This window comes from Geotrypetes seraphini, chromosome 9 (assembly GCF_902459505.1).
Source record: "Geotrypetes seraphini chromosome 9, aGeoSer1.1, whole genome shotgun sequence".
Taxonomy (NCBI): domain Eukaryota; kingdom Metazoa; phylum Chordata; class Amphibia; order Gymnophiona; family Dermophiidae; genus Geotrypetes; species Geotrypetes seraphini.
Window position 1 is genome coordinate 187,929,145 of NC_047092.1, and position 26,359 is coordinate 187,955,503.

At 42.1% G+C, this 26,359-nt stretch overlaps 1 protein-coding gene across 1 annotated transcript in view; it reads right to left on the minus strand.

The window, feature by feature from the left end:
- Positions 1 to 2,980: 2,980 nt before the first annotated feature.
- The window catches only part of CAPN10 (calpain 10), a 61,533-nt gene continuing 38,154 nt past the window's right edge, over positions 2,981 to 26,359 (minus strand). The window contains exons 9-12 of the mRNA XM_033959316.1: positions 20,143 to 20,398; positions 15,852 to 16,066; positions 6,648 to 6,693; positions 2,981 to 3,413 (exon numbers count right to left, since the gene is read on the minus strand). Coding sequence (XP_033815207.1) covers positions 3,372 to 3,413; positions 6,648 to 6,693; positions 15,852 to 16,066; positions 20,143 to 20,398 — 559 coding nt within the window. The 3' untranslated portion in view covers positions 2,981 to 3,371. The remainder of the gene's footprint in view (positions 3,414 to 6,647; positions 6,694 to 15,851; positions 16,067 to 20,142; positions 20,399 to 26,359) is intronic.

The window sequence follows — 26,359 nt, forward strand, 5'->3', positions numbered from 1 at the left end:
ATCTCTCCTACAGTTCTCCCTCTTCTATATGAAGCAATGGGGAGATTTTGAAACTGAGGGTTAAGTTGTAAAATTGACCAGTGACGTTTCACAATCTCAAAAAAAGAAGTACTCAAGGTAGTATAAGGAAGCACCATAATAATACGATCTTCTTGAGTATCAGTCTGTTGATCCCTATCCCTAAGTAAAAGGGCCCGTTGGGCAAATTTAGCTCTTAGATAGGCTTTACGAATGGCTTTTTTGGGATAACCCCTTTTGAAAAAACGTTCACCTAAAATCTTAGACTGCTTTTCAAACTCCTCCTGAAATGAACAAAGCTTTCTAATTCGCAAAAATTGACTGGTAGGAATGTTAAATTTTAGGAAATATGGATGAAAACTAGTAAAGTGGAGAAAATGATTTTTGTCTACTTCTTTCCTATATAGGGTAGTATATATTTGATGGTTTATATCTCTCTTTATTAGTATATCCAAAAATGGAATATTTTCATGATGATGGGTCATAGTAAAAGATAAATGAGGGTTAAGGGAGTTAAGCCAACTCAAAAATACTTGCAACTCGGATTCAGATCCGTCCCAAAAAATCAGAATGTCGTCTAGATATCTTTTCCACAGGAGGACATGTTTAAAGTTTTGAGCAGGATATACTTGCTGTTGTTCAAATTTTTCAACATAGAGACTTGCCACAGAGGGTGCCAGAGTCGCTCCCATCGCGACACCCTGTATCTGATTGTAGATACAGGGTGTCGCGATGGGAGCGACTCTGGCACCCTCTGTGGCAAGTCTCTATGTTGAAAAATTTGAACAACAGCAAGTATATCCTGCTCAAAACTTTAAACATGTCCTCCTGTGGAAAAGATATCTAGACGACATTCTGATTTTTTGGGACGGATCTGAATCCGAGTTGCAAGTATTTTTGAGTTGGCTTAACTCCCTTAACCCTCATTTATCTTTTACTATGACCCATCATCATGAAAATATTCCATTTTTGGATATACTAATAAAGAGAGATATAAACCATCAAATATATACTACCCTATATAGGAAAGAAGTAGACAAAAATCATTTTCTCCACTTTACTAGTTTTCATCCATATTTCCTAAAATTTAACATTCCTACCAGTCAATTTTTGCGAATTAGAAAGCTTTGTTCATTTCAGGAGGAGTTTGAAAAGCAGTCTAAGATTTTAGGTGAACGTTTTTTCAAAAGGGGTTATCCCAAAAAAGCCATTCGTAAAGCCTATCTAAGAGCTAAATTTGCCCAACGGGCCCTTTTACTTAGGGATAGGGATCAACAGACTGATACTCAAGAAGATCGTATTATTATGGTGCTTCCTTATACTACCTTGAGTACTTCTTTTTTTGAGATTGTGAAACGTCACTGGTCAATTTTACAACTTAACCCTCAGTTTCAAAATCTCCCCATTGCTTCATATAGAAGAGGGAGAACTGTAGGAGAGATTTTATCTCAACATAAGTTTGAGATTAAAATAAGAGATGAATCTTCTATGTTTGAACATTCAACATGCAATGACTGCCAATGGTGTGAATATGCCATTACTGGTCCTTCCTGGAGACATCCTGGGACGAATAAAACATATCGTGCTTTTTCTAACACCTCCTGTCAAAGCTCAATGGTCGTGTATATGATACAATGTCCATGTCAACTTCTGTATATTGGAAGGACTAGTCGGAAGATTAGTGTTCGCCTGACCGAGCACAAATCTCGCATAAATACTGGTAATCTTGAGGCACCCCTTGTACAACACTGGAGGGATAATAATCATAATATTATGGATCTAAGATGGAGGGTTATAGATCAGGTTCATGTGGGATGGGAAGGGGGCGACTCTAGAAGCAAATTAAACTATAGGGAACAAAAATGGATTTTTTCTTTAAATTCAGTAATTCCCGCTGGTTTGAATGCCGAAATAGAATGGGCGACTTTAATATGAGGCTAAATAAGAACAGGGGGGCGTTTTTACGTTAAGTCTGATGTCATCACGTTTAGGGAGTAGTTAGGAGATTTAAAGCTGTGAACGCCGCGGCCATGTTTCCTGTTTGTAAATCAGACGCGGGGAGCATGAGCTGGAATATTTGAGGTAACTTAGAGCTATGTTAAATATTACTAAAGTGCAATATAATATAATAAAATGGCATTATAATGATACTATTATTTCTAACATTCTGCAGGGGGATTCCTTGATACAGCCCGAAAGGGCGAAACGTAGTCTACGTCGGAGTGCGTACCCCCACCCGCGTAGCGAAAAGATAAGTTATTTTCTAAATATATTATAAATTGAAAGTAAAAACTACTATAAAAAATGATTACAATTACATGGGACCAATGACGATCAGGGGTCTTGCATGCTTAAAGTTTAATAGCATGGAATGGCACTACTGAGGTCCATGAGTTAAGAGCTAATGCTTTAACTAAAGAAGTGAAAATTGTTTTGACCTTCTGCTTCTGTGTGGTTGGCTATAAAATAAGCCAGGTGTATACCTAGCAGGGCCTCCGCGTGTGCGGATCGCCGGACTTGATGGACCGAAGGTCTGATCCGGAGATGGCGCTTCTTATGTTCTTATGTTCCTTTGTGCAACACTACCGTGTGGACGTTCAGGTGCGTCGGGACACAGTGTTTAGTGAGCATGTATATGGAAAAATCCTATAGGAAAGACTGAACTGATAAAGTTGCTGAACGTGTATATGCTACAGCATGAATGCATTGTTCCAACCTTTTTTGAGCTGTGTCCACTTGCAAATCGTGTTAGGGGACATGCTACAGGCACAAGTAGATGGAACAGGACCCTAGCGGGAACAAGTGTGCAGTAGTCTAATTCAAAAAGAAGCTTTGGAGTGCAGTAATAAATGATAAAACCTGCCAATACAGAGCACTGAAGGCAGGACAGATGTGCTACGTCCACGGTGTTGAGAGACTGGAAAAGCAATCATTAACAAGGAGCAACCCAGGAGACCAAAAGAAACTGAATACATAACTGCCTTTTATTTGTGAAGTGTGTGGAAGGAGAAGAGAGAGTGGCTGGGAAGAGAATAAGGGATGTATGGTAGGGATCAGACTTCTAGTTACATAAGTCATTCTGCAATTAGCTTAGCAGCCAGGCTTCCTATATAATTTGAGGGGGGGGGGGGGGGCTCTCTTCTTGTTCAGTAAGCCAACTGTTTTGGGAGTTTTTTTGTCAAAGTGGCCCCAGTTGGAAAAAAAAAAAAGATTACCAAACAAACTGAAGGCAGGCTTTAGGGGTTTCTGCATAATCGCTGTGAACTGAACCAGTGATGCTCATCATCCTGAAGTATTTAAACCCCAGTAACTTTCTTCCAGTACTGTTGTCAGACAACATCAGTAACATTTCTTCAAGACTCCTCCCATCTTCGCATAATGTCCGTAAAGGTGACCTGCAGGGATAGAAGGGGACAAACAGTCAAGGAGAGTGGATGTGTGGGAGCAGAGAGGGACTGATGAAATTCCTGAGATTGCAGTTCATTTGCATACTACCCTCAGCTGCATCGATTCTATGCCTTTTGGCTATGATTCAAGTATAAGCTCTCAACTGACAGCTGAGGATGGCCCTTCCTTGGCAAATACACAGGATCTCTAAGAGAGAAGATAGTGTCTCTCTCAAACTGTGTGCCCTGAAGAGATTCCAGAATTGTACTTTATTTTAAAAAATTCCCTTCAGAAGTACACACCAGAATAGATGACATGTACATCACGTATGCAAAAGTCTGTCAATGTTATGAGCGTCTGTGTATGTAAGGATACCACTGCCCAGACAAGCATCCTTCTATGATGTGATTGTTTCTTGAAAACCAATGGCAAATAATTTTATTTTTATCTTTATTGAATGACAAAGCAATCAAGGCTTTGCTACCATTTGGATCTTCTAATCTTTGTGAACTTGGATTTTCAGCTCTGACAGAAATTAAATCAAAAAAAAAGATTGATTGCAGATGCATGATGAAATGCATGCTTGTTTTTCAACTATCGAGCTGCATTTTGAGTTAATTTGCACTCAAAAACAAGCACATCCATCACATTGATTAGCAATTCTATTCTATCCATTTTAGTTTCACTGTTCTTACAATTCTCAAATTTAATTTGTTGTTGGTTTTGCAATTTTATAATTTCAATTATAATGTGCTGTGAAAAACATTTGCTCTGTTTAGTGTGACGGAGCTGAAAATGTTTGAGAGACACATGGTAAGAAGATGGAATGGATAGGCAGATTAGATAGGCCATAGAGTCTTTATCTGCCTTCATTTTTCTCTGTTTCTATCTTTTTCTAAGACTGAAAACCTGTTTAATATGGGAAAGGTTAATGCTCTGCCACTCAGACTGCTCCCACTGCTCCTTCCTGATCCCCCCTTCCCTTCCCCCGTACAAGCAGCATCACAAACTTGCTGCCTGCGTTGTGTCAGCTCTACGTGCATGACAGGGGAGCGGAGAGGAGGAAGAGTGCTGGCACTCCCACCAAGATGGCACCCAGGGCGGACCATTCCCCTCCATCCCTCTTACGCTTAATCTGGCCCTGCGCAAGGCAACAGATGTTACTTTGCAATTTCTCAAGATCTTTTCAAAGAGTGGCAATTGCAAGAGTTAGTTTTTAAGTGTGGGACAGTTTTTGAGGAAAGACCAATTTGTAGGGTGGTGGACAGTTGCGGGGGGGTGGGGGGGGCAGATGTGAAGGGAATTACCGTATTTTTTGCTCCATAAGACGCACTCTAGATTTAGAGTAGGAAAACAAGAAAAAAACCCATTCTAAACCAAATTCTAAACCAGGCTCTGCACCCAACCCCCTCACTCCCTGCCAGGCTCTGCACCCTGTCCCCCCTCCCCTTCTAATTGTAATACAACTTTTCCTTTCATTATTCCTATACACACAGCAGATATAAATTCTCAAAACTGACACATTTCGATCACTAAATTGAAAATAATATAATTTTTCCTACCTTTGTTGTCTGGTGATTTAATTAGTTTCTGCTTGGACTTCCTTCTGACTGTGCATCCAACATTTCTTTCACAATCCAGCCCCATCCCCTTTGGGTCCAGGTCTCTATCTCTTTCTGTCTTTCTTCTGCTTACCAAACCCCCCCCCATGTCCAACATTTGTTATCCTTTCTTCCAGATCTTTCTCTGCTTCTCTCTCTATCTCTCTTTCCTTCCTCCCTCCCTGGTCCAGAATCTTTCCACTTCTCTGCAGTCTCAGTCTCTCTCTTTCCTCTATACACCCCTAAGTTCAACATATGCCCCTCTCTCTTCTGCCTCCACTTTGTTTCAGGTTTCTCCCTCTCTCTATCTTCCTTCTGCTAACATTTTGAGTCCTCCCCTTTCTACCCCCTCTAGTCCGGCATCTGCCCTGTCTTCAAGTCTGTTTCCCACCCTTCCTCATAGAAATATAGAAAGATGACGGCAGAAAAGGGCTACAGCCCATCAACTGTGCCCACTCTACTGACCCACCCCCTTAAGATGCACTTTTATGGAGCGAAAAATACGGTCGTTTTCAGGGGTTGGACGACGAGGGAATTCCACCTTTTAAATTGCTTTACCTGTTTCCAGCTGGTACCTTTTACATTAAGTTTCAATACTACAGAAACTGGAATTCCTTTTCCCATAAAAATGCACTAGGGTCATTTTTTTTGAGGGAGGGGGGCACATTTCTCTGGCACCCCTGGTCTGATTTGGCCCATTTTTTAACTCCAGAAATTAATCCACAACAAATGGAAATAGGGAAGAACTTCTTACTATACAAAATCTATCACTTCCCCAAAAGCAACAGTGTCATGAATAAAAAAAATGGACATAAAAGAGGAGGTATCAGTGGTTGTAAGTGCACACCAGGCAGGAACATCAAGACAAATGAGAGTCTAAAATGACTCATGTTTTAACTCAGCATGTCTTTCCCCACTTGCTAAGTTTCATCCCATTGCATTAAATTTCAGAGAGTTAATTTGTTCTCAGAAAGACATTCTCAACCCCTTTCTTATTTGGCCTGCTATTATTACTACTTCGTAGTATTAGTGAATAGTTCTGATGCCACAGCTAAGCCAAGGGGAAAGATGGGGGCATTTCATTGGAAGGCTCCTGTCCTAAGAATTGCGAGAAGAGTTCAACATATCTTTTTGCGAAGGCTATTGGGGGAATCACTGAAGCGCGAAAAGCCATCCTCATCACTATTTAATTGGCTTTAATGTGCAAATGTTTCAATATATTTTGTACACTACTTTGATGATATTTTGAAGGGTGATATATGAAACGACGTAAAGTATAAACTATCTGTTTTATAAAGTGAAGCACCAGAAATTGTCATTAAAACAGGTGAATGAGAATGTGAGCACTTCAACTGTTTAGAATCAGGAAACATAGAAAGTCATTCTGTAAAGAACCCAAGGAGAATAGCTTGAGTTTCTTTTGTTTTTAAAGAAAGAAAACAAAAAACAAAGGAAATAAGGCAATACCTTTTTTATTGGACTAACTCAATGCATTGTTTTTTAAGAAACTTGTTCAGATTCCCAAAGTCTAGACTTAGCCAAAGCACAACATCCTTCTAATTTAAACAGGATTGATTTGTTCTAGCACCGGAAACAATCAAAGAGCACAAAAAAAACACCATACAAATGTAAGAAACCTACCTCTTCTAAGATCTGTCCCAGCTTTTCCTGACTCTGAATGGGTTTCCTGTAAAAGCAAAACAAAAAATATCTGTGACAATTTCTGTGTCAATAATGGGTAAAGTTTGGCTTTGTTCCTAATCGAGAGGGGATAATAAAAACAGATGTTTGTTTGATTACAGATCATGCTATTCTAGCCATATACCATGCCATGGGCCACCAAAGTTGTTGGATGGAGGGTGAGCACTTTTGGCTGTTAGGCACACCCATGCCCTCCTAGACTCTGTGCACAATGGAATTGATGTGTGCAACTTCTGGATTAGCAACTAGAAACACAGAAACATGATGGCAGATAAAGGCCAAATGGCCCATCCAGTCTGCCAATCCACAGATTACCGCTGAGCAGCCTCAGGGGAATCACAATGATGTGGGGGCCCACAGTCTTCAGAATAGGCAGGCCTACAAGCTGGAGATTGTTCCGGCGGGATCTGTTCTCAAGATCCTCTACCTTGGCCTGTTGAGCTGCCAAGGACGCAGTGTGCACCGATTGCTCCTGAAGAGCTGCTGCAGGGAGTCCTCGGTGTTGCTGATCCATTGCTGAGTTTCCCACACTTCTGAGGACAAGGTGGCAAAATGTTGATCCAGGTTATCGAGCTTGTCTACAATATGCTGTAATTTGTCACTGAGGGTGCCTTCCAAGGCTGCCTGTACTTTTGCGGTTACCTCAGCCACCCAGGCAGAGCTTGGGGTTACTGACGATGCCGGAGCCACGTGTTCCGCCCCTCTCGTGGTCCTTTTTCATCACTTTAGCAGCCATCAGACTCCAAACTCAGACGAAGGGCACAGCTGAGCAGATACTGAGGTCACTGTTCCTTGTAGGCTGTTTGGAGAGGGCAAAATTGCAATTAAGTGCCGGTCCGTATTGGGCGTATCAGAGCTGTAAAGTCCTGCTGCCGGAAGTCCCATCATAGGTTATTTTAACAAGGCAATTAATATTTTTTATCAGCGAGCATACATGTCAACAGAATAGCTAGAGACTTGGGCACGCCCCCACCTGGAATACTGCGTCCAACACTGGTCAACATACATGAAAAAGGACATAGTACTACTCGAAAGGGTCCAGAGAAGAGTGACAAAAATGGTTAAGGGGCTGGGGGAGTTGCCGTACAATGAGAGGCTAGAGAAACTGGGCCTCTTTCTCCACTGAGAAGAGAAGATTGAGAAGGGACATGATTGAAACATTCAAGATATTGAAGGGAATTGACTTAGTAGAGAAAGAGAGATTCTTCACCCTCTCCAAGGTGAAGAGAACGAGAGGGCACTTGCTAAAGTTGGAAGGGAAAAGGTTCTGTACAAATGTAAGGAAATTTTTCTTCACCCAGAGAGTGGTAGAAACCTGGAACGCTCTTCCGGAGACTGTTATAGGGGAAAACATCCTTCAGGGATTCAAGACAAGGTTGGATAAGTTCCTACTGGAACACAACATGCGCAAGTTAGACTAGACTCAAATAGGGCACTGGTCTTTGACCTAAGGGCCGCCGCGTGAGCTGACTGCTGGGCACGATGGACCACTGGTCTGACCCAGCAGCGGCAAATCTTATGTTCTACTGAACAATTTGCTGTTCATACAGGGACAAGACAGGGGTGCCCTCTGTCCCCCTTATTATTTCTTTATTATTTGTTCTTGTCTTAGACCCATTAACTAGGGAAAGCATGGGGAATCTGGAGATGCAGTTAAGATCTCGTTTTTGCCAATGTCTTATTAGTCCATCTTATACATCCCTGTCAGTCTCTTCCAACTCTTCTGGAAAGCATCTGAGTATGGGGACTTTTCTAGATCTTGTCTTAACTTCCATAAATCAGGAGCACTGGCAACAGGGGACTCATTACAACGCAATTATTTGTCAATGCTTTTCTTGTGCTAATGCTTTTCTCTGTTAATGCCTTCCTGTGCCTGTTAATGCCTTTTTGGGATTTTGTGGCTTTATCCTGGCAGGATGAATTTAAATAAAATGAAAGTCTGTTAAAGTCTTTCTTTGTTTTGTTGAAATATAATCAGATACCGTTTGTTTATGGAGCCTAAGTTAATTTGTATGTCATTTTGTAAACTTCATAGTTATTATGCGGTATATACATTTTTTTTAAAAATTCTTTATTCATTTATAATTTACAACAAGTGTACAATAAATAACAAACACGTAAGATACAGCATCACTTGAAAATCAGCAATCTTTCAACAAGAAAATTTAACCCTCCCTCCTCCTATATCACTTTTCCAACAAAATAGATATACCACATAAATATAATATCTTAGCATTAGAATATATTGTTAATAAAAACCCACCCCCCCATACCACAATAAAAAATTAAAATTTGGGTAAAGTGTAAATTATTCTTTATAATACCTTATAAATGGCCCCCACACATCCTTAAATTTATGATAATAGCCTTTTTGTACTGCCAACGCTCTCTCCATTTTAAATATATGACATACTGAGTTCCACCAAAACGGATAGTTCAATCTTGTACAATCTTTCCAGTTATATGTTATTTGTTGAATGGCAACTCCAGTTAAAATCATTAAAAGCTTATTATTATTAGCCGATATTTGAGGCTTAGCTCTCATCAGTATGCCAAACAAAATTGTATCATAAGATAATGCTACATAATTTTCAAGCAATTGATTTATTTGATCCCAAATTGACAACCAAAAAGTTTTAATGAATGGACAATAAAACAATAAATGATCTAAAGTACCAGCTTCCAAGTGACAATGCCAACATCTATTAGACCTAGAGCAGTCCAATTTTTGTAAACAAACAGGGGTCCAGAGTGCTTTATGCAACAGGAAAAACCATGTTTGCCTCATAGATGAAGACATTGTACACTTCATCCTCCAGGACCAAATACGTGGCCATTGAGACGCATTAATTTGATGCTTAATCTCAATGCTCCAAATATCTCTAAGTCCACTCTTTGGTTTCTTCTTTACAAGGCCAGATTTATACCACTGCGCGGCTTGGTGACCCAAGAAATCTGCCTGAAAGCATAGGAATTCTAAGCTAAAATGATTATTGAGAGATTTCCATTCAGGGAACCCTGCCTGAATGGCCTGCTTCAGTTGCAACCATTTATAACTTTGTTTTTTATCAAGGCCAAATTTTATTTGCAACTGTGAAAAGTCCAGCAATTTACCTTCAAATATAACATCTTTTAAAGTTCTTATACCTACTTTAATCCAATCCTTCCAGACAATCTTAAACCTGCCAATTTGGATCCTGGAGTTGAGCCAGATATTTTGACATGTAGATTTTTGAATCGGAAGAGGTGTTAAATTATTAACATATCTTAAAGTTTTCCATGTGTCCATTAAAATCTTATTATTTTTCCGTAACCTAGGCATTTTAATACTGAGAAGATGACGAAGCCTTATAGGAAACATGAGCTGCCCTTCTAACCATAACCAATCAGGTAACTTTTCCATGAGTTCTGGGAGGACCCCATACATACCTTGACGCAAGATATAGGATTGATGGTACCTATAAAAATTTGGAAAATTTACCCCACCCTCCGCAATTGGCCTTTGTAAAGATACTAAAGAAATTCTTACTCTTTTACCCAGCCAAATAAATTTAGACAAGATACTGTTTAACTTTTTATAAAAAGACCCCTGGAAAAAAACTGGTATCATACCCATTTGGTAACAAACAACAGGCAATATCATCTTAACAGTTTGGACTCTTCCCCACCAAGACAAATGCAACGGATTCCATTGTTCACATAGCTCTGTGACCTTTTGTAATAAAGTTTTTTCATTCACTTTCATTGTCTCCTCAAATGTGTTTTTTATCCAGATACCTAAATACTTTATTCCTTCCTCCTTCCAAATAAAAGGAAATGAGTCAAATAAACCTTTTACATAATGTACATTTAAAGGAAGAATTTCTGATTTATTCCAATTTATTTTATATCCTGAGAATTTCCCAAATTGCTCAATCAAATCAAGCAAACATGGAATGGTTGTTTCAGGATTCCTCAAATGGAGCAGTATATCATCTGCATAAGCAGATACCTTATATTCTTTGTCAGAATACGGAATACCCTGTATCTCCCCTACCTGTTGAATAGCTAATAACAAGGGTTCAAGTACTATATCAAAAAGTAAAGGAGACAGAGGACAACCTTGTCTAACCCCCCTTTGCAATTTAAAAGATTCTGAAAAATTATTATCAATAAATCATACCATAGATCAAACACTAAAACAAAGGTACTCAACTTCCGAGGAACAGACTTTGCACGCATGGGAGTTTTCGTCCATCAGGCGCTCCATGTCCAAACTGAGACAGGGAATGTGGAGGATATGTGGTCATCCCTGAAATCTGTCATACACGAGGCAACCGGCCGTTACATAAAATCATCACACAAACGGCGAAGAAAAGACAAACCCCAGTGGTTCACCGCAGAGATCTCACGTCTCGTTAAGGAGAAGAAAAACGCATTTGCTTCCTTCAAACGCACGGGGAAAAGCGAAGATCAACTGCTACACAGGATCAAGTCCACAGAGGTCAAAACGGTAGTCAGGGAGGCCAAACTTCGTGTGGAAGAAACTCTAGCAAACAACAATAAGAAAGGGGACAAATCCTTTTTCCGGTATATCAGTGACAGGAAAAAAAACACAGATGGGATAGTATGCCTGAAAAAAAACGGACGGGAATTACGCAGAATCGGATCCCGAAAAGGCCGAACTACTAAATGAATACTTCTGTTCGGTCTTCACCTGCGAGGCGCCAGGGTCCGGCCCTCAATTGAAGCCACAGTCAAACACAAAAGACCCGTTTCGGAATTTTAAATTCACACCCAGCGAGGTTTACTTTGAGCTAACAAGACTCAAGGTGGACAAAGCCATGGGACCAGACAATCTGCACCCCAGAGTGCTCAGGGAGTTAGGTGATGTCCTGGCAGAACCGTTAGCCGTGCTCTTCAATCTCTCACTGAGTACAGGGACAGTCCCCTTGGACTGGAAAACAGCTAACGTCGTTCCTCTACACAAAAAGGGTTGCAGGACAGAGGCTGCAAATTACAGACCGGTGAGTCTGACATCGATAGTATGCAAACTCATGGAAACACTGATCAAACGCCAATTGGACACGGTCTTGGACGAAGGGAATCTACGGGACCCCAATCAACATGGATTCACCAAGGGTAGGTCCTGCCAATCAAACCTCATCAGCTTCTTTGACTGGGTAACAAAAAGACTGGACGAAGGAGATTCACTGGACATAGTGTACCTAGACTTCAGTAAAGCTTTTGACAGCGTCCCACACCGCAGACTGTTAAACAAGATGAAATCGATGGGGTTAGGAGAGACTCTGACGGCATGGGTCAATGATTGGCTGAGTGGCAGACTTCAGAGGGTGATGGTTAACGGTACTTTCTCTGAGACATCGGAGGTGACCAGCGGGGTGCCGCAGGGCTCGGTCTTGGGTCCGCTCCTCTTCAACATATTCATAGGAGATCTGACTCAAGGGCTTCAAGGTAAAGTAACATTATTCGCCGACGACGCCAAACTATGTAATATGGTAAGCGAGGGCAATCTACAAGATATTATGGCGCAGGACCTGCGTACATTGGAATGCTGGTCCTCAACCTGGCAGCTGGGCTTCAATGCTGGAAAATGTAAGGTCATGCACCTAGGTAGCAGAAACCCGTGCAGAACTTATACCTTGAACGGGGAGACCTTGACCAGGACTTCAGCAGAACGAGATTTAGGAGTAATCATTAGCGCAGACATGAAATCTGCCAATCAGGTGGAGAAGGCTTCCTCAAGGGCAAGGCAGATGCTAGGTTGCATCCGTAGAAGTTTCGTCAGCAGAAAGCCTGCAGTCATAATGCCATTATACAGGACCATGGTGAAACCTCATCTGGAATACTGCGTGCAATTCTGGAAGCCACATTATCGCAAAGACATGCAGAGGGTCGAGTCGGTCCAAAGGATGGCCACCAGAATGGTCTCAGGGCTTAAAGGTCTCTCGTACGAAGCAAGACTAAACAATTTGCAGCTCTACACTCTCGAGGAACGCAGGGAGAGGGGAGACATGATTGAGACGTTTAAATATGTCACCGGACGTATAGAAGTGGAAGATAACATTTTCCTTCTCAGAGGCCCCTCAACCACAAGGGGGCACCCGCTCAAACTCAAGGGCGGAAAATTTCACGGCGACACCAGGAAGTATTTCTTCACGGAGCGAGTGATTGATCAATGGAACAAGCTTCCAGTACAGGTAATCGAGGCCAGCAGCGTGCCAGATTTTAAGAATAAATGGGATGCCCATGTGGGATCCCTACGTGGGTCAGGGTAAAACATTGGCTAATCTTAAGGGGAGGGTCTATAGATTGGGCAGACTTGATGGGCCTTGGCCCTTTTCTGCCGTCATCGTTCTATGTTTCTATATAATCTAGCAACAGGGGAGCTATACAATGCTTTAATCATTTGTATAAATCCTGAACCCACCAAACCATTCTATTGCTTGATACATAAAGACCCACTCTACTCGATCAAAAGCCTTCTCCGCATCCAATGACACAGAGAAGGCTGGGTCTTTTAAGTCTTTTGTTAAATATAACATCTGAAGAGCCAGTCTAGTATTATTAGAAGAGTGTCTGTGAGCAACAAAGCCCGTTTGGTGCATTCCAATTATATAAGGAAGAGCCTTTCTCAAACGTAAGGCTAAAAGCTTAGCTAGCAATTTTCCATCAACATTAATTAAAGAAATAGGCCTGTAGTTTGAAACAAAAGTAACATCTTTATTTGGCTTCGGCAAAACAATAATTAATGATTCTGTCATAGTACCTGTAAAACAACCTTTATTCAGTTGACTCAAATATAAATTTAATAAATAGGGTAACAAGGTATTTTGAAAAGACTTATAAAACTCTACAGTATAACCGTCACCACCTGGAGCGGTCCCAACTTTAAGAGACTTCAATGCTGTTTTTAATTCTTTTAGCGATATAGGTTCTTCTAAACTTCTTTTTATATGATCAGGAACCTTTGGACCCTCAATTAAATTTAAAAATTCAAAGCCATCCTTTTCCCTTTCTATATAAGGCTCAGAAGAATAAAGGGCTTTATAAAATTTCAAAAATTGTTTTAAAATAGTTCCAATTTGGGAATGTGTATCTCCTTTTTCATCTTTGATTATACTAATTTTTGCTTTCCTTTTCTTTACTTTAAGATAATTAGCCAATAATCTTCCCGCCTTATTAGAGCTTCCATAATACAAAGCTTACTGCGAAAAAATATCATTTCTGATTAACTTAGAAGAAATCTCATTATATTTACATTTAATTTTTAAAAGAGCTTGTAATGTAGACTGCTCCCATTTTTCAACCAATTTTGCCTCTAGAAGTCTTATTTCTTGTTCTAAACTAAAAAATTGCTTTTTTATTTGTTTTTTAACATCAGCTGAGTACGAAATAATTTGCCCTCTCATAGTTACCTTAAAAGCTTCCCACAAAGTTTCTACAGAAATTTCTTGATCTGCAAGCAATGCATTATCAAATCTCCAAACTGGTCTACTACTGCCTTGACCAATAACATTAAATTCCACCCACACCCCTCCATGATCAGACATAATGATAGGATCAATAGAGGCTTGTGTTACTTGATGCACTAAATGATCTGAAATAAAAACATAGTCAATTCTTGAAAATGACTTATGAACATGGGAACAAAAAGAAAATTCTCGTTCATTAAAATGAAGAATACGCCATATATCTTTTAAATTTGAAGACTGTACAAAATTATCCAAACCTAATGATTTTATAATTTTTCTAGGTTTTTTATCCATTAAAGGATCCATAACAGCATTAAAATCTCCCGCCACTACTAAATTAGAAGCAGCCAGTGGTAAAATCAATTGTTGTAGAGACTTTAAAAACTCTGCTTGGTTCGAATTAGGGGCGTACACATTAAAAAGCGTCAAAGCAGTATTGCCCATACTCATGCCAAAATGCACCCATCTTCCTAAGGGATCAAAGGCAATTAAAAGTATATAAATTTTTAAATAAATAAACAACACAGTTTGAGGAGGGGGAAATTATTTTCACAGAGGGCGGCTTTAGATATCTAGGAGTATATTTGCCTGTGGATCCTAGCCAGTTATGTACTTCAAATTAGAGAATGATATGGGGACAAATTTTTCTCATTCCCGCAGAAACTCATTTTCCCACCTCAGTGAGTTCTTTTCCTGTCCCTGCCCCATTCCTGCAAGCTCTGCACATCTGCACAAGCCTCCAACACTTTAAAATCATAAGTGTTCGAGGCTTGTGTGGTTAAGGCAGAACTTACAGGAGAGTGACAAAATTCACGGGGACAGGGCGGGAAAATTGAGTTCCTGCAGAGAAGGGGACAAATTTGTCTCTGTGTCAATTTCTACTTCAAATATTCCACAACTGCTGCCATTCACCAAGTTGAAATTATTATTTTTTTTTTTATTGAATTTTCTATACTGTTCTCCCAGGGGAGCTCAGAATGGTTTACGTGAATTTATTCAGGTACTCAAGCATTTTTCCCTTGGAAGACTTTACTTTTGTCCCATTCAGGTAGAGTTAGTCTTTACTGCATGACTCCTAACGTGGCTGTTTGTCCTCCAGACAGACCTTACGGCCTTTCATCAAGACCTTACGAAGATGGGGGGATTCGATCCTTTGACTATTTTCAACAACACTTTCAGACTGGAAAGATTTGCACATTTACAATTGTCACATTAAATCCAAAGTTTTAGAGCCCATATCACTGACATGGCTGACAAAGCTGCTGGAAAGCCTCATTCCACTTCCAGATGATGACATTCTTGCTAGGAAACGGGAGTTGGACCTGGGCACTAGAGTTGCTCTGGAATGATGTTTTTACAGCACTGAACAGCCCCTCTTCATTTACTGCAAGGGTAGGTTCTGAGGGGTTGTCTTTACCACTCTATCCAGACAGCATATTTTTATCAACAGGTTGTGTGGCAGAAGGTTCACTCTCTCCTGAAATGTGGTCCTGTCCAATGACACACCATTTTTGGAAATGCATACATTGCTGCTTAGAACATTTACTGCAGAACTATAATTTTTTCCCCCTAAAGGTTCACTCTCCAAGTCTAGGGAAGAGGGAAATGAGAAGAGAGAAAGGCAGATAACCTAACATGGCTACAAAATAAATGGGGCTGAGGCACTCACCCAAAGGCTGCACCAGTTCCTGTTTTGGTTAGTGCAGTGATGGTAAAACTTCCTTCCTGATCGGGCAGGTACGTGGATGGCACAATGACATATTCCCCCAGAGAAAGCCGGCACAGGTGGCTCACTTCCTGAGAGTGGCAGTGAGGAACACAGCTGACCACTGGCTCCAGGTCCTGAAAAGATGAAATGCCCATGTTCCAGCCAGTACTGGGAACCTGCAGAGAGGGCAATGGACAAGGTGAGTTCCAAGAGGAGGCAGAAGGTGGCTCAGCAAGCAGCATCAGCCCTTTCAGATGAAGCCATAAAAGTTAGATTAAATCTCAATCATTTTCATTTATGCACCTACAGTTCCTTTTTTTTCTTTAAGTTTTCATTGATTCACTGAAAGTAATGCATTTTACACAGTAATAACAAAGCATCCCACCCCCTACTCTCTCCCCCCTCTTCTTAACTCAAAGAACTTCCTTTTTGTTGTCTGGTTATTCAGGAAATAAGGGATGCCCAAACTTTTCCAAAGGCTTGCAGTCTAAGATTTTTTTTTTAAACACCTTACAGAAAATAGGTCACAGTCTGCTGTTGATGCCTGAGCCTATATCCAGGCAGCAGCTATGGTCAGTTTAGCAGCTGTGCAACAAAAGGCAACCAACTTCTTCATCTCCTCTGGATTCCTGGTATAGCATCATTTAGAAGAAACTCAATTGGGGGGGGGGGGAAATCTCCTTTACCAGCAATTCAGTAATGAATGTCCCCAATTTGACTTTATTCCCACCTTTACTTCCAGCTCATGGCTATCCACAGTGGCTGCAATTGTCTGCTATGGAAGGCTCTGCCTATTCAAGAAAGGGAACTATGATGCCATGAGACTAATGGTAAAGAGAAAACTCAGGAACAGCTCCAGGAAAATACAGATGGTCGAGCAAGCCTGGACCTTATTCAAGGAAACGGTAAACAAAGCGCAAAACCTGTATATACCCAGGTTTAGAAAAGGGTGCAAAAAGAATCAAGCAAGAGACCCAGCACGGATAACCAATGAAGTTAAGAAGGTGATAGGAGACAAGAAAAAATCATTCAGGAAGTGGAAAAATGATAGAACGGAGGAAAATTGGAAAGAGCACAGGAAGCATCAAAAAGAATGTCACCGCGTGGTCAGAACAGCAAAAAAAGAGTATGAAGAGAGACTTGCCAAGAAGGCACGGAATTTTAAACCATTCTTTGAATATGTGAAAGGAAAACAACCAGCGAAGAAGGAGGTGAGACCCCTGGATGAGGGAGACAGGAAGGGAGTGCTAAAGGAGGAAAAAGAGGTGGCAGACAGATTAAACATGTTCTTCTTGTCGGTCTTTACAAAAGAGGACACATCCAACGTGCCGGAACCGGAAAAAATCTTCAAGGGGGATCAAGAGGAGAAATTATCATCAATGGAGGTAAGCCTTGAAGATGTACTCAAACAGATAGATAGATTAAAATCTGACAAGTCTCCGGGCCCAAACGGAATCCACCCAAGAATACTGAAAGAGCTCAGAGATGAAATAGCGGAGTTCCTACAGCAGATATCCTTGCAAACAGGGGTAGTCCCGGAGGACTGGAGGATAGCGAATGTTACACTCATCTTCAAAAAAGGATCCAGAGGCGACCAGGGGAACTACAGACTGGTGAGCTTAAACTCATTAATCAAGGACAGTATCATGAACATATAGAAAGAAATAATCTGATGAGAACCAGCCAGCATGGTTTCTGTAAAGGAAGATCATGCCAAACAAACCTACTGCACTTCTTTGAGGGGATAAGCGAACAATTAGACAAAGGTGACCCCATAGACATCGTATATCTGGACTTCCAAAAAGCCTTCGACAAGGTACCCCATGCGCGCCTACTAAGAAAACTGTGGAACCAAGGGGTGGAAGGGGAAGTGCACAGATGAATCAAAAATTGGCTGGCAGACAGGAAACAGAGGGTAGGAGTAAAGGGACACAAACTGGAAAGGGGTCACGAGTGGCGTCCCGGCAGGGGTCAGTATTGGGACCACTGCTGTTTCATATATTTATTAATGACCTAGAATCAGGGACGAAGTGCGAAGTTATAAAATTCGCGGACGACACAAAACTCTCCAGTAGGGTTAGAACTGTTGAGAAATGTAAGGAACTACAAAAGGACCTGAACAAACTAAGTGAATGGGCAAATAAATGGCAGATGAGCTTCAATGTAGAGAAATGTAATAGGGAATGGAAACCCGATGTACAACTACACGATGGGGGGGGGATGGTATTGGGGGAAGGCAACCTAGAAAAGGACTTGGGGGTTTTGGTGGATAGAACAATGAAGCCAGCGGCACAATGCGCAGCAGCCTCAAAAAAGGCGAACAGAATGTTGGGCATTATCAAAAAAGGAATCACCACCAGAACCAAGGAAGTTATCCTGCCGCTGTATCGGGCGATGGTGCGCCCACATCTGGAATACTGCGTTCAGTACTGGTCGCCGTACCTTAAGAAGGATATGGCAATACTCGAGAGTGTCCAGAGAAGAGCAACAAGAATGATAAAGGGCATGGAAAACCTTCCATATGCTGAGAGGCTGGAGAAGCTGGGGTTCTTTTCCCTGGAAAAGCGAAGACTTAGAGGGGACATGATAGAAACTTACAAGATCATGAAGGGTATAGAGAAGGTAGAGAGATGCATGTCGGTAACAAAAATCTCATGCATGAATACAGGATGTCCGGGGCGGTACTTGGAGAGACCTCCCAGGAAAGGGTCTTGGGAGTTCTGATCGACAAGTCGATGAAGCCGTCCACACAATGTGCGGCGGCAGCAAAAAGGGTAAACAGAATGCTAGGAATGATAAAGAAGGAGATCATGAACAGATCAGAGAAGATTATCATGCCGCTGTACCGGGCCATGGTACGCCCTCACCTGGAGTACTGCGTCCAGCACTGGTCGCCGTACATGAAGAAGGACACGGTACTACTCGAAAGGGTCCAGAGAAAAGCGACTAAGATGGTTAAGGGGCTGGAGGAGCTGCTGTACAGTGAAAGATTAGAGAAACTGGGCCTCTTCTCTCTCGAACAGAGGAGATTGAGAGGGGACATGATCAAAACATTCAAGGTACTGAAGGGATAGACTTAGTAGATAAGGACAGGTTGTTCACCCTCTCCAAGGTAGGGAGAACAAGAGGGCACTCTCTAAAGTTGAAAGGGGATAGATTCCGTACAAACGTAAGGAAGTTCTTCTTCACCCAGAGAGTGGTAGAAAGCTGGAACGCTCTTCCAGAGGTTATTATAGGGGAAAGCACCCTCCAAAGATTCAAGACAAAGTTAGACAAGTTTCTGCTGAACAAGAACGTGCACTGGTAGGGCTAGTCTCAGTTAGGGTGCTGGTCTTAGACCAGAGGGCCGCCGCGTGAGCGGACTGCTGGGAATGATGGACCACTGGTCTGACTCAGCAGTGGCAATTCTTATGTTCTTCAGACTGGCGGGGGCAACAAAAACAAGAGGGCACTGAAAAAAATTGAAGGGGGGCAGATTCAGAACAAATGCTAGGAAGTTATTCTTCACTCAGAGGGTGGTGGACACCTGGAATGTGTCCAGAGTACGATTTTGGGTTTCAAAATGGGATTGGACGAGTTCCTGAAGGCAAAGGGGATTGAAGGGTATAACTAGAGGGATACTATACAGGAAAAAATGTTTTAAGAAAAAGGTCACTTACAGGTCATTGACCTGGGGGGCCGCCACGGGAGCGGACTGCTGGGCACGATGGACCTATGGTCTGACTCGGCAGAGGCGATGCTTATGTTCTTATGATTTAAAAATTGGATTCCATTGCAATATCTCATTTCAAAGCGATATACAAATTCAAATTCAGGGTACCAAGACTTAGACAATACCAGGCATACAAAAGGTAGAGAAGAGGTTTAGAACAATCTTTTTAGGAGAAAGGAAGCCTCAGAAGGTAACAAGATTCAATGGGCTCTTAATTCACCTCAGATAGGAAGACTCTTTTTCAAAATTCAGATTGGATTTAAAGACCCCTACAGTTGTTAGGACTTAGCAGGAGTTGCATTTGCAGTACTCTTTTTTTTATTCGTTCCTCCCCAGCTTTTCTTTCCATAGATTGTATTTCTCCCCTCTACCCTTTTGTATCTTTCTATGTATTTAATATGTCCACGCAGAGTTATTTTTAAACATTCTTCTGTAGGCTGCCTAGATGTTTTTTTAGATTGGAGGTCTCTCAAAATCCAATCAACTTGAAACGATGCCCAGTTATGCAAGACCCCCAAAGCACCTTCCACAGCATAGTACCTGGAAAATATGAAACCCAATAGGGTGGTACTGATGGTTCTGGCAATGCTGACGCAGAGTGACTTTAACATTGCTGTCTCCAAAATCAGCATGAATGGAGAGAGGAAAGCGAGGATTACAGTGGTAAGAAGAGGAATTTCTGCAGCCGCCTGCGCTGTACCCACTCTCCCAGCGTCCCTGCAGTTGCACTCTCTCCCAGATACCACTGAGTTTCTCTTGCCCACAGGCAAGCTGATGCAGAGGTGGTTTCATCTCACTGTTCAAAAACAAAGGGGAAAATGAGTATGTAGTCAAACAGAGCTGCAGTCCACTCTGCAACAAGAGCTGAGGCCTCCACGGCACTCCCAGGCTCTGTGACAGAGATCTCATCTATAAAGGTAGGCAGGGAAGAGCCCTGGAGTACACTTGACATGGCTGCTTGACAGTTTCCAGACACAAGGAACAATTACAGTACAAAGAGCGTTTATCTGTATACCTTTATGTGAATTTCCAGCACATATGCATTTCAGTCAAGACTTAAAATGCCAGAATAGAAACATCATGGCAGATAAAGGCAACGTAACCATCTGCCCTTCTGCAGCATCCACTACCTTCTCTTCTCCCTGAGAAACCCCATGTGCCCATCCCAGGCTTTCTTGAATTCAGACACAGTCTTTGTCTCCACCACCTCTTCTGGGAGAGACTATTCCAGTGATAGATGTGTGGAACAGTCTCCCAGAAGAGGTGGTGGAGATGGAGACTGTGTCTGAATTCAAGAAGGTGTGGGTTAGGCACATGGGATCTCTTACAGGGAGGAAGAGATAATGGTTACTGCGGATGGACAGACTGGATGGGCCATTTGGCCTTTATCTGTCATTATGTTTCTCTTTATCTATCTACCACCCTTTCTGTCAAAAATTATTTCCTTCGATTACTCCCCGAGTATCGCCATGCATATGTTCCTATAACTTCTGGCCCTGCCCTCCATCTCACCCCACTTTATATGGATATATTTTGACCAAACAGGGACTTATATGACTGAAATAAATCCATTTTCTGTGCCAGAAAATTCCATCAAAAGCACTTACAAGCCTACATCCATCATGTCTGGCTTTATCATTGTTTGAGTTTACACCTTTTTCAGTAGGGGTTCAAGGCAAGTTACATTCAGTTATGAGACCCTTGTAATGAAATCAAGTGTTATACTGCTCCTTTTCACTCCACGGTGTTGGGAAGAACACCTTTTTACCCATGAAACACAAGTGTTGCTATACTGGGACAGACCAAAGGTCCATCAAGTCCAGCATCCTGTTTCCTACAATTTATTTTCTTTTTTATTTATATCCCGTCATACCTTTGCAGTTCAAGACGGTGTACAATAATAGAGGATTACATCCAGATTACAGTGAGAACTGGTATGCATAAAGTTAATAGCAGTAATTTAGAGAGAGAGCATACAGTTGGATATTGCAGTATAACGGTGTAAAATTTGGGGAGGGAACATAAGAGCTGAGGGGCGTGCATGAGAAGACACAAGGTGGGGGCTTAGGCTATTAAGAGAATTTGTCGAATAAATGGGTTTTTAGTGCTTTTCTGAATGAGTGGTAAGACAGGGAGTTTAGGAGAAGGCTGCTTAGGGTGTTGTTCCAGATTCATGCTTGAAAGGATAGTGTCGTGTCAAGGAATTTATTGTAGTGGCAACCTCTTGGCATTGGGAATGCGAATAGTAGTGTTTTGCGGGAGGAGTGGGATTTGTCCCGTAGAGTGAAGTGACTCAGGAGGTAGGTGGGCACTGTGCCAAATAATGTCTTGTAGCAAAGACAGCCAGATTTGAATATGATTCTGGCCTCGATCGGTAGCCAGTGAAGTTTCTTGACAAAAGGGGTGATATGGTCGGATTTTTTCAGGCCAAAGATCAGTCGTACCACCATGTTTTGGATTATCCTCAGTTTCTTTATGGTTTTTTTGTGGGATCCTAGGTAGATGATATTGTAGTAATCATAAGAACATAAGAAATGCCTCTGCTGGGTCAGACCCGAGGTCCATCGCGCCCAGCAGTCCACTTACGCGGCGGCCCAACAGGTCCAGGACCTGTGCAGTAAATTTCTATCTATACCCCTCTATCCCCTTTTCCAGCAGGAATTTGTCCAAACCTTTCTTAAACCCCAGTACTGTACTCTGCCCTATAACTTCCTCTGGAATTGTATTCCAGGTGTCCACCACACGTTGTGTAAAGAAGAACTTCCTAGCATTAGTTTTGAATTTGCCTCCTTTCAACTTTTCCGAATGCCCTCTTGTTTTTTTATTTTCTGAAAGTTTGAAGAATCTGTCCCTCTCTACTCTCTCTATGCCCTTCATGATCTTGTAAGTCTCTATCATATCGCCTCTTTATCTTCTCTTTTCTAGGGAAAAGAGTCCCAGTTTTTCCAATCTCTCAGCGTATGAAAGGCTTTCCATCCCCTTAATCAGTCGTGTTGCTCTCCTCTGAACTCTCTCGAGCAATGCCATATCCTTCTTAAGGTACGGTGACCAATACTGGACGCAGTACTCAAGATGTGGACGCACCATTGCCCGATACAGCGGCAGGATAACTTCTTTTGTTCTGGTTGTAATACCTTTCTTGATTATACCTAGCATTCTATTCGCTCTCTTAGCGGCAGCTGCGCACTGTGCTGTCGGCTTCATTGTCATGTCCATCATCACCTCCAAGTCCCTTTCTTGGGTACTCTCATTCAAAAACATCCCTCCCATCGCATAATTATACCTCGAGTTTTTGCTTCCCACATGCAATACTTTACACTTCCCAACATTGAATTTCATCTGCCATCTCTCTGCCCATTCCCCTAGTTTGTCCAAGTCTCTTTGCAATTCTTCGCAGTCCTCCTTTGTCCGAGCTCTACTAAATAGTTTGGTGTCGTCCGCAAATTTTATTATCTCACACTTCGTCCCTGTTTCTAGATCATTTATGAATATGTTAAAAAGCAGTGGCCCGAGCACCGAGCCCTGCGGAACACCACTCGTGACCTTTCTCCAGTCTGAGTAGTGGCCCTTCACCCCTACCCTCTGTTTCCTACCTTCTAACCAGTTTCTGATCCATCTATGCACGTCTCCGTCCACCCCATGGTTCTTCAGTTTCCGGAGTAGACGTTCATGAGGCACCTTGTCAAAGGCTTTCTGGAAATCTAGGTATATGATGTCTATGGGGTCTCCTCTGTCCATTTGTTTGTTAATTCCTTCGAAGAAGTGCAGTAAGTTAGTCAGGCACGATCTTCCCCTGCAGAAACCATGTTGGCTGGTTTTCAGAAGTTCGTTTCTTTCAAAATGTTCATCGATGTTTTCTTTTATCAGTGCTTCCGCCATTTTCCCCGGAACCGAGGTCAGACTCACCGGTCTTTAGTTTCCCGGGTCCCCTCTTGATCCCTTTTTAAAGATGGGCGTAACGTTGGCTATCTTCCAATCCTCCGGAATCACACCTGTTTTCAGAGATAGGTTGCAAATTTGCTGCAGTAGTTCCGCTATTTCCTCCTTTAGTTCCTTCAGAACCCTTGGATGGATTCCATCCGGACCCGGCGATTTGTCAGTTTTTAGTTTTTCTATCTGCCTGCGCACCTCATCAAGGCTCACTTCCATGGATGTTAACTTTTGTGCTTGATTTCCCTTGAAGATTTGTTCAGGTTCCGGTATGTTGGTTGTGTCTTCGCTTGTAAATACCGATGAAAAGAACATGTTAAGTCTTTCTGCGACCTCTTTCTCTTCCTTCACCACTCCCTTCCGGTCTCCGTCGTCCAGTGGTCCCACCTCCTCCCTAGCCGGCTGTTTCCCTTTAATATATCTAAAGTGATCCTAGGGTGAGAGATTGGACTAGCAGTCAATGATGTGAAGTCGAAGAAAGGTTTTAGCGTACGTAGTTTCCATAGTATGTTGAAGCATTTTTTGATGTCAGTATGGGCATCAAGTGTTGGTTGTTGGTCGAGGGTGAATCCTAAAATTTTTATTGTGGGTTTGATAGGGAATATTGTTCCATTTAAGTTGATTGAAGGTTCAATGGTTTTGCTCGTTGGGGAGGCAATGAAAAATTTGTTTTTTTTGGATTTAGTTTCAGTTTGAAGTTTTTTGTCCAGAGTGTTACCCGATCTATGACCGATGAAATGAAGCATCTGGTTTTGATTGATAGGGTGGAGATGGGGATAATGATTATGATATAGTCCGCATAGATGTAGGATTTAAGGTTCAGTTTTGCTAGTTCATGGCCTAGAGAGGACATGTCTAGATTGAAGAGTGTAGGGGAGAGGGGAGAACCCTGGGGGACGTCATAGGGGTTAGTCCATGATTGTGAGTGGGTTTGCTCGCTGAAGACTGTGGGACCGGGATCCTGGCGAGGCCTAGTAACTTCCCAGAATCCCAGTCTTGGCGCGAGCGTAACCATGGTGGATCACAGCGGCCTGGTGCCTCCCATAAACTGCACACCACACTGGCCGGGTTTTGTCCAAATATATTACTTTTATTTATCCACAAGGAAAGTTTCAAACAAAACAAAGGTAAAAATTTGGCATTCAAAGTAAAAACCCAAAACATTCCATTTTTCTCTTGTTCTGCTTTCTTTCTCTCATGTGCCAGTTCTTTTCACTGCACCCTCAGTGCTAGCCAATTCAAGTTCACAAATTAAGAACATAAAATACAGTTCAGGTTAGGTATTATTTCCCCAAGCAGTGCTAGAACCGTACCTGCCTTGGTAATAGTTAGGCTACCTGGTTCCAGGCACTAATTAGGCTTCTGGTAGATTTGAGTGGCAGTTCCCTTTTACTAGGAGCAGAGGGACTTGTGCTCCCACAGGTGTGGCCACTGTACCATCATCTAACGCAAAAGTAAATTCAGCAGCTTCCAGCCCAGCTTGAAACATGGATACAAAATCCTTTACAAAACATAAAACTCAAAAAGGAAGAAACAAAAAAAACCCTTTCACCAAGGAAAAAGGACATTCAGGCTTTCCTAAACCTATTCCCATTCCATAGGGTGTTCTTCCTCAGAAGACATAGCATTATTCTCTAACCAGTCCATGTCACAAACCTCAGATAGTGTTTCAAGGTTTTGCATTTCCCTATCCTGGTGAGAACTTTCCAAGGCTGGCCAAAAGTTAGCTGCTTTAGCTGGGTTCCTTCTCAGCTTCCCCTGAGCTTCCAGTCCCAGCTGTCCCTTCTCTCTCACTGACGAGGGAGCTTCAGAAAAAGGGAGCCTCGGCACATAACCACGCCCCCTCACAGCAGCTTTAGCTAATTCCTTAAAGAGCCCTGTCCTTCCCGTTCCAGCCTGAGCTCTGTGTGTTTTTAAAGGGACAGGCTCCCTCTTAACCTTGTGCTCAGGATTTTCCCTATACTCAGGATATTTCTTCTCCTTAGTCCCTGGCACATTATTAATGCTTCCCTGCTCTTTTCCCTGGGCTTTTCCCCGGGCTTTATTAGGACTAGCCAGATCCCTGTCACAAGACTTGGTATGATCTGGTTTTCAGAAAGCCACTGAACCAGTTGAGTACATGCCCGAGATCCCAATGGCATCTAGGCTGCTGAGAAGAATATTGTGGTCAACCAGATCAAATGCGCTGTTCAGATCGAAGTGGAGTATTAATGCCTGGTATCCAGTGCTCAGAGTGTGAGAGATGTGATCCACTATAGAGGCTTTGGTGTGTGCAGAATCCCAATTGGTGTTCATGTAGTGTTGGGAATTGTTTTCCAATGGCCAATCCAGGTCACAAGTACTTGGCAAGATCTCACAGGAGTAAAACAGAAGGAGAAATTAGGTTCTTACCTGCTAATTTACTTTCTTTTAGCTTCTCCAGACCAGTAGAGGTTAACTTTACGAATGGGTATATATCTAATCATGACCAGCAGGTGGAGACTGAAAACAAAACTTTGGGACAGTATATACTATCCTCCCTTCTCTATTTCCCTCAGTCTGCCGAATAGCCAAGCAGAACCAAGAACTGGAAAACAGGAAGAAAACAATACTCCGAACAGGAGTAACAAATAACATACCCAAATGCTGTTGGAAAATGCAGAGGAGAAATACCCGAAGGAAAATGTCCCCACAGCTCGCCAGCTAAGCCAGCCGAGCCACAGCCGCTGTTCTTTAATTCTCCCCGGCCCTAGAAAAATACTAGAACCCGCAGCAAAAAACAAAAACTGCCCGCGAAAACAGCCCCAACAACAACAACAACAACAGACAGGGTGGGGACCTCTACTGG